Below are 13015 nucleotides of genomic sequence, written 5' to 3' on the forward strand. Positions count from 1 at the left end.
CAAAATCGATGTAAGTATCATGTGCAGATTTTCCATGCTTTAGAAATTTGGAAGCTCATTAAGTTATTGCATGAGTAAATGGAATGAAAGCTTTTCCAAGGTAGGCAATAAATGACCTGGGCTTGTTTTTAAACCAAATAGACTTGTTTTTATTTGCATTTTTTCAGCGGGTTATGGGTATCGCTAATTATCAACTACACTGCTGTAGGTCTGGTCTCTCAAATGCCAAGCGAGGTAAGGCAGGAGAATTCCTTTCCTAAAGGACATTAGTGAGCCAGATGGGTTTTAACAGCCAGTTGTGCTATGGAGTACAGTCCCTCATTTCTCGGCAATTCTACTGCCCAACTCATGTCAAGTAGGAAGTGTTTGTTCCTAGGCTCTTGGCTCTGCAGGGTTTAAAGGTTATCTGAATCCTAACTCTGTTCAACACCTTTATTAAAGCCAATACGTACAGGGACAAAAATAGAAGTTGCTGGAAAAGCTCAGCAGGTCTGGCAGCATCGGAGAAACATTAACTCAGATTTCACTTCACAGATGCTGCCAGACCTGCTGAGCTTCTCCAGCAACTTTCATTTTTGTCTCTGATTTACAGTATCCGCAGTTCTTTTGGTGTTTATCTATTACATACAAATGTGAGATGGAAATGTTGACTGTTTCTTTGAATTTTTGTTCCGCTGCCTCAGTGTTTACTGTTTCCATGAAGGCTGCCACCCACCCTCCAAGGACCCCTTCTCCAGCCTCCAACATAATCCATCCATTTTGACACTCCGTGCTGGTCTGTTACCCACCCCTCAATCTCCTCGACTCCAACTGACCCCCTCAACCTGTCCACCCCTCTCACCCACTTCAACCTCTCACCCTCGTAACGCACAGGCCTCCACTTCCTCTGCTCCAACTACAACCTCCCCATCAAACCTGTGGACAAGGGGGTGCAGTGGTAGTTTGGCGCAATGACCTCTACACCGATGAAGCTTTGGCGCCAACTTGAAGACATCTCCTCCTACTGCCCCCTCGATCATGACCTCATCTCCCATCACCAAACCATCATCTCCCAGACCATCCACAACCTCATCACCTCAGGGGAACACCCACCCACAGCCTCCAACCTCATAGTCCGGGAGCCCCACACCGCACTGAATTTATCTCCTCTTACCTTGACACCATCCTGTCCCCCTTGGTCCAGAATCTCCCCACATACATTCGGGACACCACGCACGCCCTCCACCTTCTCCATGACTTTTGTTTGCCTGACCTACAATGCCTCATCTACACCACGGACATCCAGTCCCTGTACACATCTATCTGCCAAGGCGAAGGCCTCCAAACCCTCCGTTTCTTCCTCTCCCGGTGACCCAATGAGTACCCTTCCACCAACACTCATTCGATTGGCTGAACTGGTCCTCCGCCTCAATAACTTTTCCTTCGAATCCTCCCGTTTCCTCCAGACACAGGGGAAGCCATGGGCACCCGCGTAGGCCCCAGCTATGTCTGCCTCTTCGGCTACGAGAAACAGTCCATCTTCCATAGTTACACTGGCACCATTCCCCACCTCTTCCTCCGCTACATTGATGACTGTATCAGAACCACCTCGTGCTCCCATGAGAAGTTTGAACAGTTCATCAACTTCACAAACACCTTCCACCCTTACCTCCAGTTCACCTGGACCATCTTGGACACCCTCCCCCTCCCCTTCCTGGACCTCTCCGTCTCCATTTCTGGGGACCAACTCAACATGGGCATCTACTTCAAACCCATAGACTCCAACAACTCCCTTGTTCCCATTTCCTCTGTATCTACCATATCTGCTCCCAGGAGGACCAGTTCCAGCATAGAACATCCCAGATGGCCTCCTACATCAACAACCATAATTTGCCCTCTCACGTAGTCAACATTGCCCTCCAGCGCATCATCGCCACTTCCTGCACTTCTGCCCTTGATTCCCACCCCTCTAATTGCAACAAGGATAGAATACCACCCCCCATCCTCATCTTCCATCCCACCAGTCTCCAGATACAACACATTATCCTCTTCCATTTTCACCACCTACAATCAGACCCCACCACTGATTGTGTGGAGTCTGATATGTTTCCATCCCCACCCCTATCAGTATTCTGCAGAGACCATTCCCTCCGTGACTCCCTTGTTAGGTCCATGCGCCCCACCAACCTACCTTGCCACCTTCCCTAGCCACAGTAAGAGGTGTAAAGCCTGTACCCATACCTCCCCCCTCACCTCCATCCAAGGCCCCAAGGGATCCTTCCATATCCGGCAGAGATTTTCCTGCACCTCTACACACACCATCTACTGTGTCCGTTGCTGTCAGTGTGGTGGTCTCTACATTGGAGAAACAGGACACCAACTTGCAGAATGTTTCCGAGAACAACTCTGGGATAGACATGGTAAACAACCCCACCGCCCTGTGGCCAATCACTTCAACTCCCCCTCCCACTCTGCCAACGACATAGAAGTCCTGGGCTTCCTCCAACACCAAATCCTAGCCACCCAACACTAGGATTTGTACAGTTTCCACATCTGTGTTCCCCCCCTTCTCCTCTTCCCCATATACCTGATCCAACCCTCCAACTTGGCACCACCCTCTTGAACAGTCCTACATGTCTGTCTTCCTTCCCACCTATCTGCTCCTGACATATCACCAGGACCCCCCCCCACCTGCTTCTGCCTTCCAAGCTACCTTCCTCCCAGCACCACCCCCCCCACCCCGCTCCCATTTGTCTCTCAGCCCACTTCACCCCCCCCCCCCCCCCAATCCTGAGGAATGCTTTATGCCTGAAACATCAATTCTCCTGCTGCTCAGATGCTGCCTGACCCCGCTGTGCTTTTTCAGTTCCACATTCCTCAGCTCTGCTGTCTAGCACCTGCAGTCCTCACTTTCTACTGTTTCTTCACTTCTCTCGTCTGGGTGAATCAGGCAGCAACTGTACACAGAACAGCCAAGTTGTTTCAGGTGTGGACTCATAAATCAGAATCACAAGTTGGAGTGGCTTTATTACTTCGAGGAGAAAGTGAGGACTGCAGATGCTGGAGATCAGAGCTGAAGATGTGTTGCTGGAAAAGCGCAGCAGATCAGGCAGCATCCAAGGAGCAGGAGAATTGACGTTTCGGGCATAAGCCCTTCTTCAACTTTTCAGCTTGGCTTTATTACTTGTCATGTTTCATTCTGTTTCTGAATGTGTCAGTGAAAAGCTTGCAGGAGCTTCTAGGTTAACATTAATAGTCAAACAATTAATTATCAGTTATTCACCAGGAAAACATTTTGCTGCATGAAATTGTGTTTTATCATTTCACAGCACTGTGTACTGCCAAGGTAATGTGCTACCTGATTTTAAATGCTCTTAAATATTTTCTTCAAGATTCATTTTTCTAACTATGATGTAAATGTGCACTGCTGATAGCTACCACAAGCTTAGTTCAAGAGTTCTATTTTGATAGCGTCTTTCATCACCACAACGTATTCTAAATTATAAGAAGGAATTCTTGTGGTTCAAATTGCATATATTTGATGGGGCAAAATGAGTTGTTCAGAATTGGGCTCCTGCTTTTTGGTAAATTACAATTTTGAAGGCCCTATTTGTGATTTGTGATTAAGACTCAGTTTCTATGACACTGCTATTTTTCTATGTTACATATTGATTTAACTTGCTCCATGCTAATCAGTCATTCACAGGAAATCAGTGCTACAAGAAACACAGGTATGTATTACTGATCACAAAGTGAAAGGTGCTGGGCTATCTCTTTGTTACCAGTTCTAATGACAGTATACTTCAGTTTATCATTAAGTGTTAGTTGTCCAAATGTTGCCCGAGATACTCAGTCAGGCCAGACCAAGTAAGGTCAACAGCTTTCTTAGAGTCATAGTCATAGAGATGTCTAGCATGGAAACAGACCCTTCAGTTCAAGATGGCCAGATATCCAGCTTCTTCTACTGAACAAACTTTCAAATTGAATTCAATTTCGCACACTACCAAGGGGTGACATTTGAAGATGTGTGCTCTACTCTTGATTACATGTTCAGTAATATTCCTACTACTCTCATTTCAAAGGATGCTCAATAACATACGTCAATCTTTTGCAAATATTGAGAGTATCACATTTATTTTTTGGATTGTACGCTCGTAATAGCTGTTCTGAACATTTTGTGTTTTTCTATTTTGGGCCTTTAGCATAGCTGTTTAAAAATTGTATATTGTTCAACATATTGTGTTGTTTGTACTCGAGTTTAAAGCAAAATCAGCACTCCTATTCACCCAGTCATGTGATTGCTGTCCATTTAAGCAAGTTAGAAGAATCCTTTGTAAAGTCTTCTGGGAATGAGTCTTTTGAGCTTTCAGCTAACTTGATTTTTTCCTTTCTTTGTGAAACAGTAAGTTTCGGAACAGCGTCAATGAGCATGCCAACATTGTTTGCCAGTCCAGCAGGATATACCCTTCCCACCAGCTTTAGTGGTGGCTTCCAGCAGCCTGTCTTATCTGGCCCTGTGACCTTTCCACAGCATTCAGCATTTCCACAGCAACCAGTTGGTAATATCAATAGAATTTCTTGTCTTTGCATGGTTTTTCCAATTATAAACTCTCCTCTTGTTAAATATTTTGCTTTTTATTTCTTCAGGTGGAGGGTTTGGTTCATTCGGGCAACCGAAACCGATGGTCATGCCGTATGGTCAGCCAATGGCAGCATCGACAATGTCGAGTAATCCCTTTCTGGTAATGTCAATTTTTGGTTTTTTTAAAATATCTTTTTGTCGCTGATCTATTCCAGAACTTTCTCTCACAGTGGACTATTCCTAGCTTTCCACTTTCCAATATTAACTACATGTACTTACACGGACGTTTACTGCAACAGTTCCAGGAGCAGCTCAGCACCACCTTCTGAATGGTAACTGGGGATGGATTGTAAATGCTGGGCCCGCCAGTGAGTGCATTTTTAAAAATGGGAAAAGAAATTAGTCCTCTACATTTTTGATTATGCATGCAAAAGAAGATGTAAATTAATATAAAACATTGCATATTAGCTCACAGTGCTCCTTTGGTCTAAAAATCTGAGTTCCAGTAACATTTGTGAAGATTTTAAAGGCATCTTGGGTCTTTTGTCCCAATTAGAGTCATAAAGATGTACAGTACAGAAACAGATCCTTCAGTCCAACTCGTCCATGCCGACCAGATATCCCAACACAATCTAGTCCCACTTGCCAGCACCTGGCCCATGTCCCTCCAAACCCTTCCTAGTCCTTTACCCATCCAGATGTTGTAATTGTACTAGCCTCCACCACTTCCTCTGGTAGCTCACCCCTATACGTACCACCCTCTGAGTGAAAATGTTGCCCCTAAGGTCTCTTTTATATCTTTCCACTCTCACCCTAAACCTATGCCCTCTAGTTCTGGACTCCCCCACCCCAGGGAAGAGTCTTTGTCTATTTATCCTATCCATACCCCTCATGATTTTATAAACCTCTATGCGATCACCTCTCAGCCTCCAACACTCCAGGGAAAACAGCCCCAGCCTATTCAGCCTCTCCCTGTAGCTCAAATCCGCCAACCCTGGCAACATCCTTGTAAATCTTTTCTGAACCCTTTCAAGTTTCACAACATCCTTCCGATAGGATGGTGACTAGAATTGCATGCAGTATTCCAACAGTGGCCTAGCTAATGTCTTGTACAGCTGCAACATGACCTCCCAACTCCTGTACTCAATACTCTGACTAATTAAAGAAAAATGCCTTCTTCCCTTTCTTGTCTACTTGCTTTGTTGCTTGTACACTAATCTGTTGATAACTGTTAGTGGGTAGCACGGTGGCACAGTGGTTAGCACTGCTGCCTCACAGCGCCAGAGACCCGGGTTCAATTCCCGCCTCAGGCGACTGACTGTGTGGAGTTTGCACGTTCTCCCTGTGTCTGTGTGCGTTTCCTCCGGGTGCTCCGGTTTTCTCCCACAGTCCAAAGATGTGCAGGTCAGGTGAATTGGCCATGCTAAATTGCTCGTAGTGTTAGGTAAGGGGTAGATGTAGGGGTATGGATGGGTTGCGCTTCGGCGGGGCGGTGTGGACTTGTTGGGCTGAAGGGCCTGTTTCCACACTGTAGGTAATCTAATCTAATCTAAAGACATTTTCTCGAGGTTGAATTATTGAAAAGAAATCTTTGAATACAGTATTGTAATAATGTTCTAATATTTGTGGTGATGACAGCAAAGCTGAAGCTGTTTGTAGGATGAATGCGAGTTTAGATGGATCTGTTTTGAAGCACTATGGTGGATGTGTGATGAGAAATAATATTGCCGAGTACTAACTTAGGGCATTTTGTTTTAAAAAGTATTTACTAAAACAGAACAAATTTGACATGGGTGTGTACATATGTGGCTTATGAGCAATAGACACTTTTAATAGACACTTCTTAGAAAATGGGACAAAGTGAGGACTGCAGATGTTGGAGATCAGAGTTGAGTGTGATGCTGGAAAAGCACAGCAGGTCAGGCAGCATCCGAGCAGCAAGAAAATCGGTGTTTCAGGCATAAGCCCTTCGTCAGGAATGAGACTCAGTAAATTCTCCTGCTCCTTGAATGCTGCCTGACCAGCTGAGCTTTTCCAGCACCACACTCTCGACTTCTTAGAAAATATCCTGATTTACTCTGAATATTTATTCTTTGCAATTTATTCTTTACTGTTCTCATATTATAGATTTTTTTTTTTAAAAATCAGGTCACATTTATTGTCGATTTCTTGTTATCCTTCCCACAGGCCGGAGCTCCAATGGGGCAGTTTCCAACAGGAAGCTCCTCAACCAACCCATTCTTATAGCCCATTCAGTTACTGTCAGGACTGTGATGTTGATGCGTGACGTCTCCAGATCTCTCGCACAGTTGTGTTGTTCACTGATCTTAGCTTTAATCAGAAGAGTCTCTAAAGCCTGTATTTTGTATAACGGGGTGATATTTGCAGAAAGGAAGGACTTTCCATCCGTCCTTTATTTAACCATTATTTGGTAAGAAGGTTCAAGATGTAGCCATATCATGTATATTGAAATGGGTTAATGTTTAAGTTATTGCACTTCTTTCATTGCTCTGCAGTACTGTACATATTTTTTTCTTAGAAATTAGCTAGTTGTGCAGATCAGTATTTGTTATTTAACACATTTATGTTAATGTGAAATGTTACTGAGCAGAACGAATCATAATAAAGTTGCTGTATCTATAAGGATGAAATTGCTGTAACATTGGCCTTTTAAGTTCTAGTTTTAGATAAACTAGGTTATTCATTTGGTGACTGAAAAGGAGATTTTCTTTCTCAGAGGAAAATTCTCTTATTTATATTCTGAGTATGTAGAAAACTGCATCTCTGCCTAATAAAGAAAATCATGTTTTGCTACAAAGTTTGCAATTGACAAAATAAATACAATATTAGTAAAAATCTCCAAGAAGATTTTAATTGCTGTATTTTTGTGATTGTTGTGTTGTTATTACATATGGAATTGTGTAGAAAATGTTTAATATATAACTGACTACTCAAATAAAAGCAAAATGCTGCAGATGCTGGAAATCTGATATAAAAACAGAATGCTGTAGAAAGTCAGCAGACCTTGCAGCATCTGGGTGAGAGAAACAGTTAATGTTTTGAGTCTGGTATAGCTCCTCTTTGGAATGATGTGGAGGCACTGGTGTTGAACTGGGGTGGACAAAGCCACAAGTCACATGACACCAGGTTATAGTCCAACAGGTTTATTTGAAATCACAAGCATTAGGACTGCTCATCACCTGATGAAGGAGCAACACTTCAAAAGCTTGTGATTTCAAATAAATCTGTTGAATTGAATCATTTATCATCATGTGTATCCAAAATAAAATACGGGTAAAGTGTGTAGCATCGCCCTGCACAGGCGCCATTCACATTAATGTAAAATAAAAGTGAAGAAAGGCAACTTAAAGAGAGTCCAGTTTTTTTCTTCTCCACCACTACAGTCCCTGCTTCAGGCTTCACCGTCCCATGCCATGCTGCTGCCAGAGTGCCGTGCCAGGTTTCACAGGCCAGCTGACTCTGGAGCCATGCTGCATCTGAAGACACCATCGCCACCTTCCTACCAAAGAGCTTTCTTTATTGGGTAAGTCTGAGCAACAACTAAACAAAACTGGAAAAAAGAAAAGTTTCTGTAAATAATTGTTGGACTATAACCTGATATTGTGTGACTTCTGACTTCCTTGGAACAGAGTTCATTGATAGTGAAGTAATACAAACAAATGCAGCTTCTTGCTTTTTATTCCCTGTTAAACATTATGGTCTATATCACTTATAAAACATTCCATACTCTAATTTACTAAAAAAAACTTAATGCATTGGATCATTACACAGGACTATGATGATGTGGCTATTACAGAGACTTGGTTGAGAGAGGAACATGACTGGCTGCTCCATGTTCTAGGGTTTCATTGTTTTAGATGAGATAGAGAGGAAGGTAAAAGAGGTGGTGGTGTTGTGTTACTAATCAGGGAGAATGTCACGTCTGCAGTCAAAGAGGAAATGCTGGAGCTTCATCCACTGAGGCAATATGGGTGGAGCTCAAAAATAAGATGGCTGCAGTCTGTGACAAAGCTGTTCCTTGAACAAGGTTAGGTGGTCCTTGGGTATTTTTTTCAGAGACGTTGTAAACGACACAGGTTCCAAAATATCTGAGGTTGGGTGGATTTTAGGGCCAATTTGTTTATAGCTAACAGATACCGCCTCAGGAAGAAGGCTTTCAAGTTTTGGAAGAAAATCTTGTATAATGAAAGGGTAGTGGCCAGTTCTATCAGCTCAGCTTTTCTCTGGGTTTAGTTTTAAAATGCAGCAATGAGTGCGTGAAGAAAGGCTGCTGGACACTCTCTCTCTCTCTCTCTCTCTCTCTGACTTCTCTCCTGTGAGTGCTTGTTTGATTTTCCTTTTCTGCCAGGGGGTGTTTGTGGGGATTGTTGCAAGTATTTTGGATCAGCATCATTAAGATGGGATAGAGTGTTGGGTTGTCGGATAGGATAAGTTAGTTGATATTCTGTTTTCTGTTCTTTGTGTTTCATTCAGTAATTTTGTAAATAAATTCTGTTTTGTTTAAAACTTAGTAGTTTGACCAGCCGATTCTCTCCTGGGGTATCCACTGTACACTTCCTTAAAACAACTAGCAAAGTTCAGGGGTCTGGCTTGGTCCATAACAAATCACTCTGATGGGATTATTACTATAGGCACCTCAACAGCCACAAAGAGGAACAAGTATGTAGGCAGATTATGGAAAGATACAATAACAACAGAGTTGTCAGAGTGGGTGTCTTCAACTTTTCCAATATTAACTGGGACTTCCTTAGAGCAGAGGCTTAGACAGGGCAGAATATGTTAAGTGCATCCAAGAGGGTTTATTGAAACAGTATGTGGATAGTCAAACTACAGGAGGGGCCATATGGAACTTGTATTGGCAAATGAGCCTTGCCAGGTGACTGACCTTTCTGTGGGAGAGCATTTTGGAAACAGTGATCACAACTCCTTAAGTTTTGAGATAGCTGTGAATGAGGATAAATCAAGGCTTTGCAGGAGGAGAGAGCAAATTATATCAGTAAAATACAGGAACTGTGGGGTGTTAATTTGGGAGCAGCTGTTGCCTGGTAAGTTTCCATTTGACATGTGGAAGTTGTCAAAAAACCTACAGAGTCCAACACCGGAATGTTCCAGTAAGGAAGAAAGACAGGGAAGATGAGGTAAGGGACCCTTGGATATTGAGGGAGGTTGTGAATTTAGTCAAAAGGGAAAAAGAATCATATGTAAGGTTTAGGAAGCTAAGATCGGACAGGGCCTTTGTGGAATACAAAGAATGCTGGAAGGAGCTCAAGCAGGGAACTAAGAGAACAGGAGAGGCCATGAAATGACCTTGATAAGTAGGGCTAATGAGAATCCCAAGGCATTTTATACGTAAATTATAAACAAGATAATAAATAATGAGAAGGTACGGCCACTCAAGGATAAAGGACACAACTTGCGCTTGAAGGCAGAGGATGCGGGCAAGATCCTAAATGAGTACTTTGCGTTGGTATTCACCCAGGAGAAGAATATGAAGGGTAGAGATTTGTGCGGTGCAGGCTAGAGAATTTTGAGATCTAGAAAAACATTGTTAGACATCTTAAACAACATTAAGGTGGATAAGTTCCTAGGGCATGATGGTATCTACCCCAGGTTATTGAGTGGCAGCAGATCTTTATATCCTCACTCTCCAATGGAGAGGTCTTGGAGACTGATGAGGAGTTAATGTTCCCCTGTTCAAGAAGCAAAATAGGGATAATCTAGGGAAACTATCAACTGATGTGTCTGATGTTGGTTTTTGGGAAGCAATTGGAAAGATTTCTTAGGGATAGGATTTACATGCACTTAGAAAAGCATGGCCTAATTAGGGAAAGTCAACATGGCTTTGGGCGGAGCAGGGCCCTACCAACCTTTCAGGTAATGAGTTCTGGATTCCCACCATCCTCTTGGTGAAAGAATTTCCTATTGAATTCATTCATAGTCATCTTTTTGTTAACCAGGGACATAGAATATGAATTAATTAATTGAAAGCAATGACCTTGTGGTATTGCTACCAGACTATTAATCCAGAAACTCAGCTAATGTTCTGGAGAAATGGGTTCAAATCCCACTATGTTAGGTGGTGAAATTTGAATTCAATAAGGAAACTGGAATTAAGAGTTAATGACAGCCATGAAATTATTGTCAATTATCAGGGAGAAAAAACTTATCTGGATTCATTAACATCCTTCAGTGAAGAAACCTGCCATCCTCACCTGGTCTGATTCACATGTGACTCCAGACCCACAAAAATATGGTTGCCTTTTAATTGTCCTCAGGATCATTAGGGATGGGCAATAAATATTGGCCATGCCAATGATGCTCACATCCTGTGAATGATTTTATTTAAAACAATAATGGGAATGAGGCCTTCCTATCAGCTATAATCATTTTTTTTCTCTCCCTTCTCATGCCTAGTGGCAAATGAGGCAATTAAAGCATATGTTTACATTTGTTTCCATGGTTAGATTTTCCTGGACCAGATCACTAACTTGGCACTAGAGATTATAGCTTGAGGGGTGTCACTCTGCATCAAGCTTGGATTGACTAGAAGAGACAAAAAAACCTGCAGATGCTGGAATCCAAGGTAGACAGGCAGGAAGCTCGAAGAACACAGCAAGCCAGGCAGCATCAGGAGGTGGAGAAACCAACGTTTTGGGTATAACCCTTGTCTAGTCCTGAAGAACGGTTATACCAAGATGTTAATTTCTCCACCATCTGATGCTGCCTGGTTTGCTGCATTCTTCCAGCTTGTCTGGACTGAGTAGAAGGCACTTTGCTGTTCCTGCCTGTTATAGGTGTATCACACAGATGTCTACACAGTTGTTGGCCAACCTGATTACTCACTACATAATTCCTAATCTCTGACCTTCTCTTGAAAACAGTATTAATATGACTGGCTCACCCAGGGATGTCAGTAGTGAGGAATTCAGAAATGGTAACGCTGTTGAATGTCAAGGGGTAATGGTTAGATTCGGTCTTGGAGACTGTCTAGCGTTTTTGTGAAACCAGTGATAAGGTTATTTGCCACTTATCACCCTAGAGACCTGAATATTGCCCAGGTTTTGTTACATTCAAACATGGACTGCTTCATTGAGCTGGACATTGAGCAGTCATCAGCAAACATCCCCATTTCTGGCCTTAGGATAGGGGAAAGCAGCAGATTTTGGATGGGCCAAGGACACTAACCTGAAGACCTCCAGCAGAGATGTCCAGGAGCTGAGATGACTGACCCCCAACAACCACACAAACTTTCCTTTGTGCCAGGCATGACTGTTAGCAGCAGAGAGTTTTCCCCAATTCACATTGGGAGTGCTGCTGAACAAAGAGACCTTGGAGTGCAGGTTCATAGTTCCTTGAAAGTGGGGTTGCAGGTAGATAGGATAGTGAAGAAGGCATTTAGTATGCTTTCCGTTATCTGTCAGAGTATTGAGTATAGGAGTTGGGAGGTCATGTTGCGGCTGTACAGGATATGGTTAGGCCACTTTTGGAATATTGCATGCAATTCTGGTCTCCTTCCTATCGGAAAGATTTTGTGAAACTTGAAAGGATTCAGAAAAGCTTCACAAGGATGTTGCCAGGGTTCGAGGATTTGAGCTATAGGGAGAGGTGAATAGGCTGGGACTGTTTTCCCTGGAGCATCGCAGGCTGAGGGGTGACCTTATAGAGGTTTATAAAATCAAGAGAGGCATGGAGATGATAAATAGACAAAGACTTTTCCCTGGGATGGTGGGGTCCACAACTAGAGGGCATAGGTTTAGGGTAAGAGGGGAAAAGATTTAAAAGAGGCCTAAGGGGCAGCTTTTTCATGCAGAGGGTGGTATGTGTATGGAATGAGCTGCCTGAGGAAGTGGGGGAGGCTGGTACAATTGCAACATTTAAGAGGTATTTGGATGGGTATATGAATAGGAAGGGTTTGGAGGGATATGGGCCAGGTGCTGGCAGGTGGGACTAGATTGGGTTAGGATATTTGGTCAGCATGGACGAGTTGGACCGAAGGGTCTATTTCCGTGCTGCACATCTCTATGACTCCAGTTTTGCTGGGGCACCTTAATGCCATAATCAGACACTGCCTTCTTGGCAAGGGCTGTCATTCTCATATCATCTTTGGCATTTAATCTGACATTAATGGATAAAGAAGCTAATGTAATCATGCGATCAGGAGCTGAGGGATTGGAGGAGAGGGTGGGAGAAGGGGGCAGCTTATTTCAAAAGATTTCCTTGCTCAATTTTGTCTGATGCCATGAGACTTCATGGGGCCCAGACTCCAGAATTTTGAGGACTCCCAGGACAACTCCCTCCTGACTTCGCAGTGATGCCACCTCTGCTGGCTCAATCCTGCCAGTGAGACAGGACATACCTGGGGATAGTGGTGTGCAGGACATGATATGATTAAGTCTTAATCTTTTTCCTCTACAGCAGCACATCATTTAAAGA

At 43.3% G+C, this 13015-nt stretch overlaps 1 protein-coding gene across 9 annotated transcripts in view; it reads left to right on the forward strand.

Moving 5' to 3' along the window:
* agfg1a (ArfGAP with FG repeats 1a) overlaps positions 1-7419 on the forward strand; it is a 93155-nt gene extending 85736 nt beyond the window's left edge. For all 9 annotated transcript variants that reach the window (XM_072571903.1, XM_072571901.1, XM_072571902.1 and 6 more), the window contains 3 exons: positions 4383-4538; positions 4627-4721; positions 6749-7419. In XM_072571903.1, the coding sequence (XP_072428004.1) occupies positions 4383-4538; positions 4627-4721; positions 6749-6808 (311 nt within the window). In that variant the 3' untranslated portion in view covers positions 6809-7419. The remainder of the gene's footprint in view (positions 1-4382; positions 4539-4626; positions 4722-6748) is intronic.
* The last annotated feature ends 5596 nt before the right edge of the window (positions 7420-13015 follow it).

Source organism: Chiloscyllium punctatum, chromosome 6 (assembly GCF_047496795.1).
Source record: "Chiloscyllium punctatum isolate Juve2018m chromosome 6, sChiPun1.3, whole genome shotgun sequence".
NCBI lineage: Eukaryota > Metazoa > Chordata > Chondrichthyes > Orectolobiformes > Hemiscylliidae > Chiloscyllium > Chiloscyllium punctatum.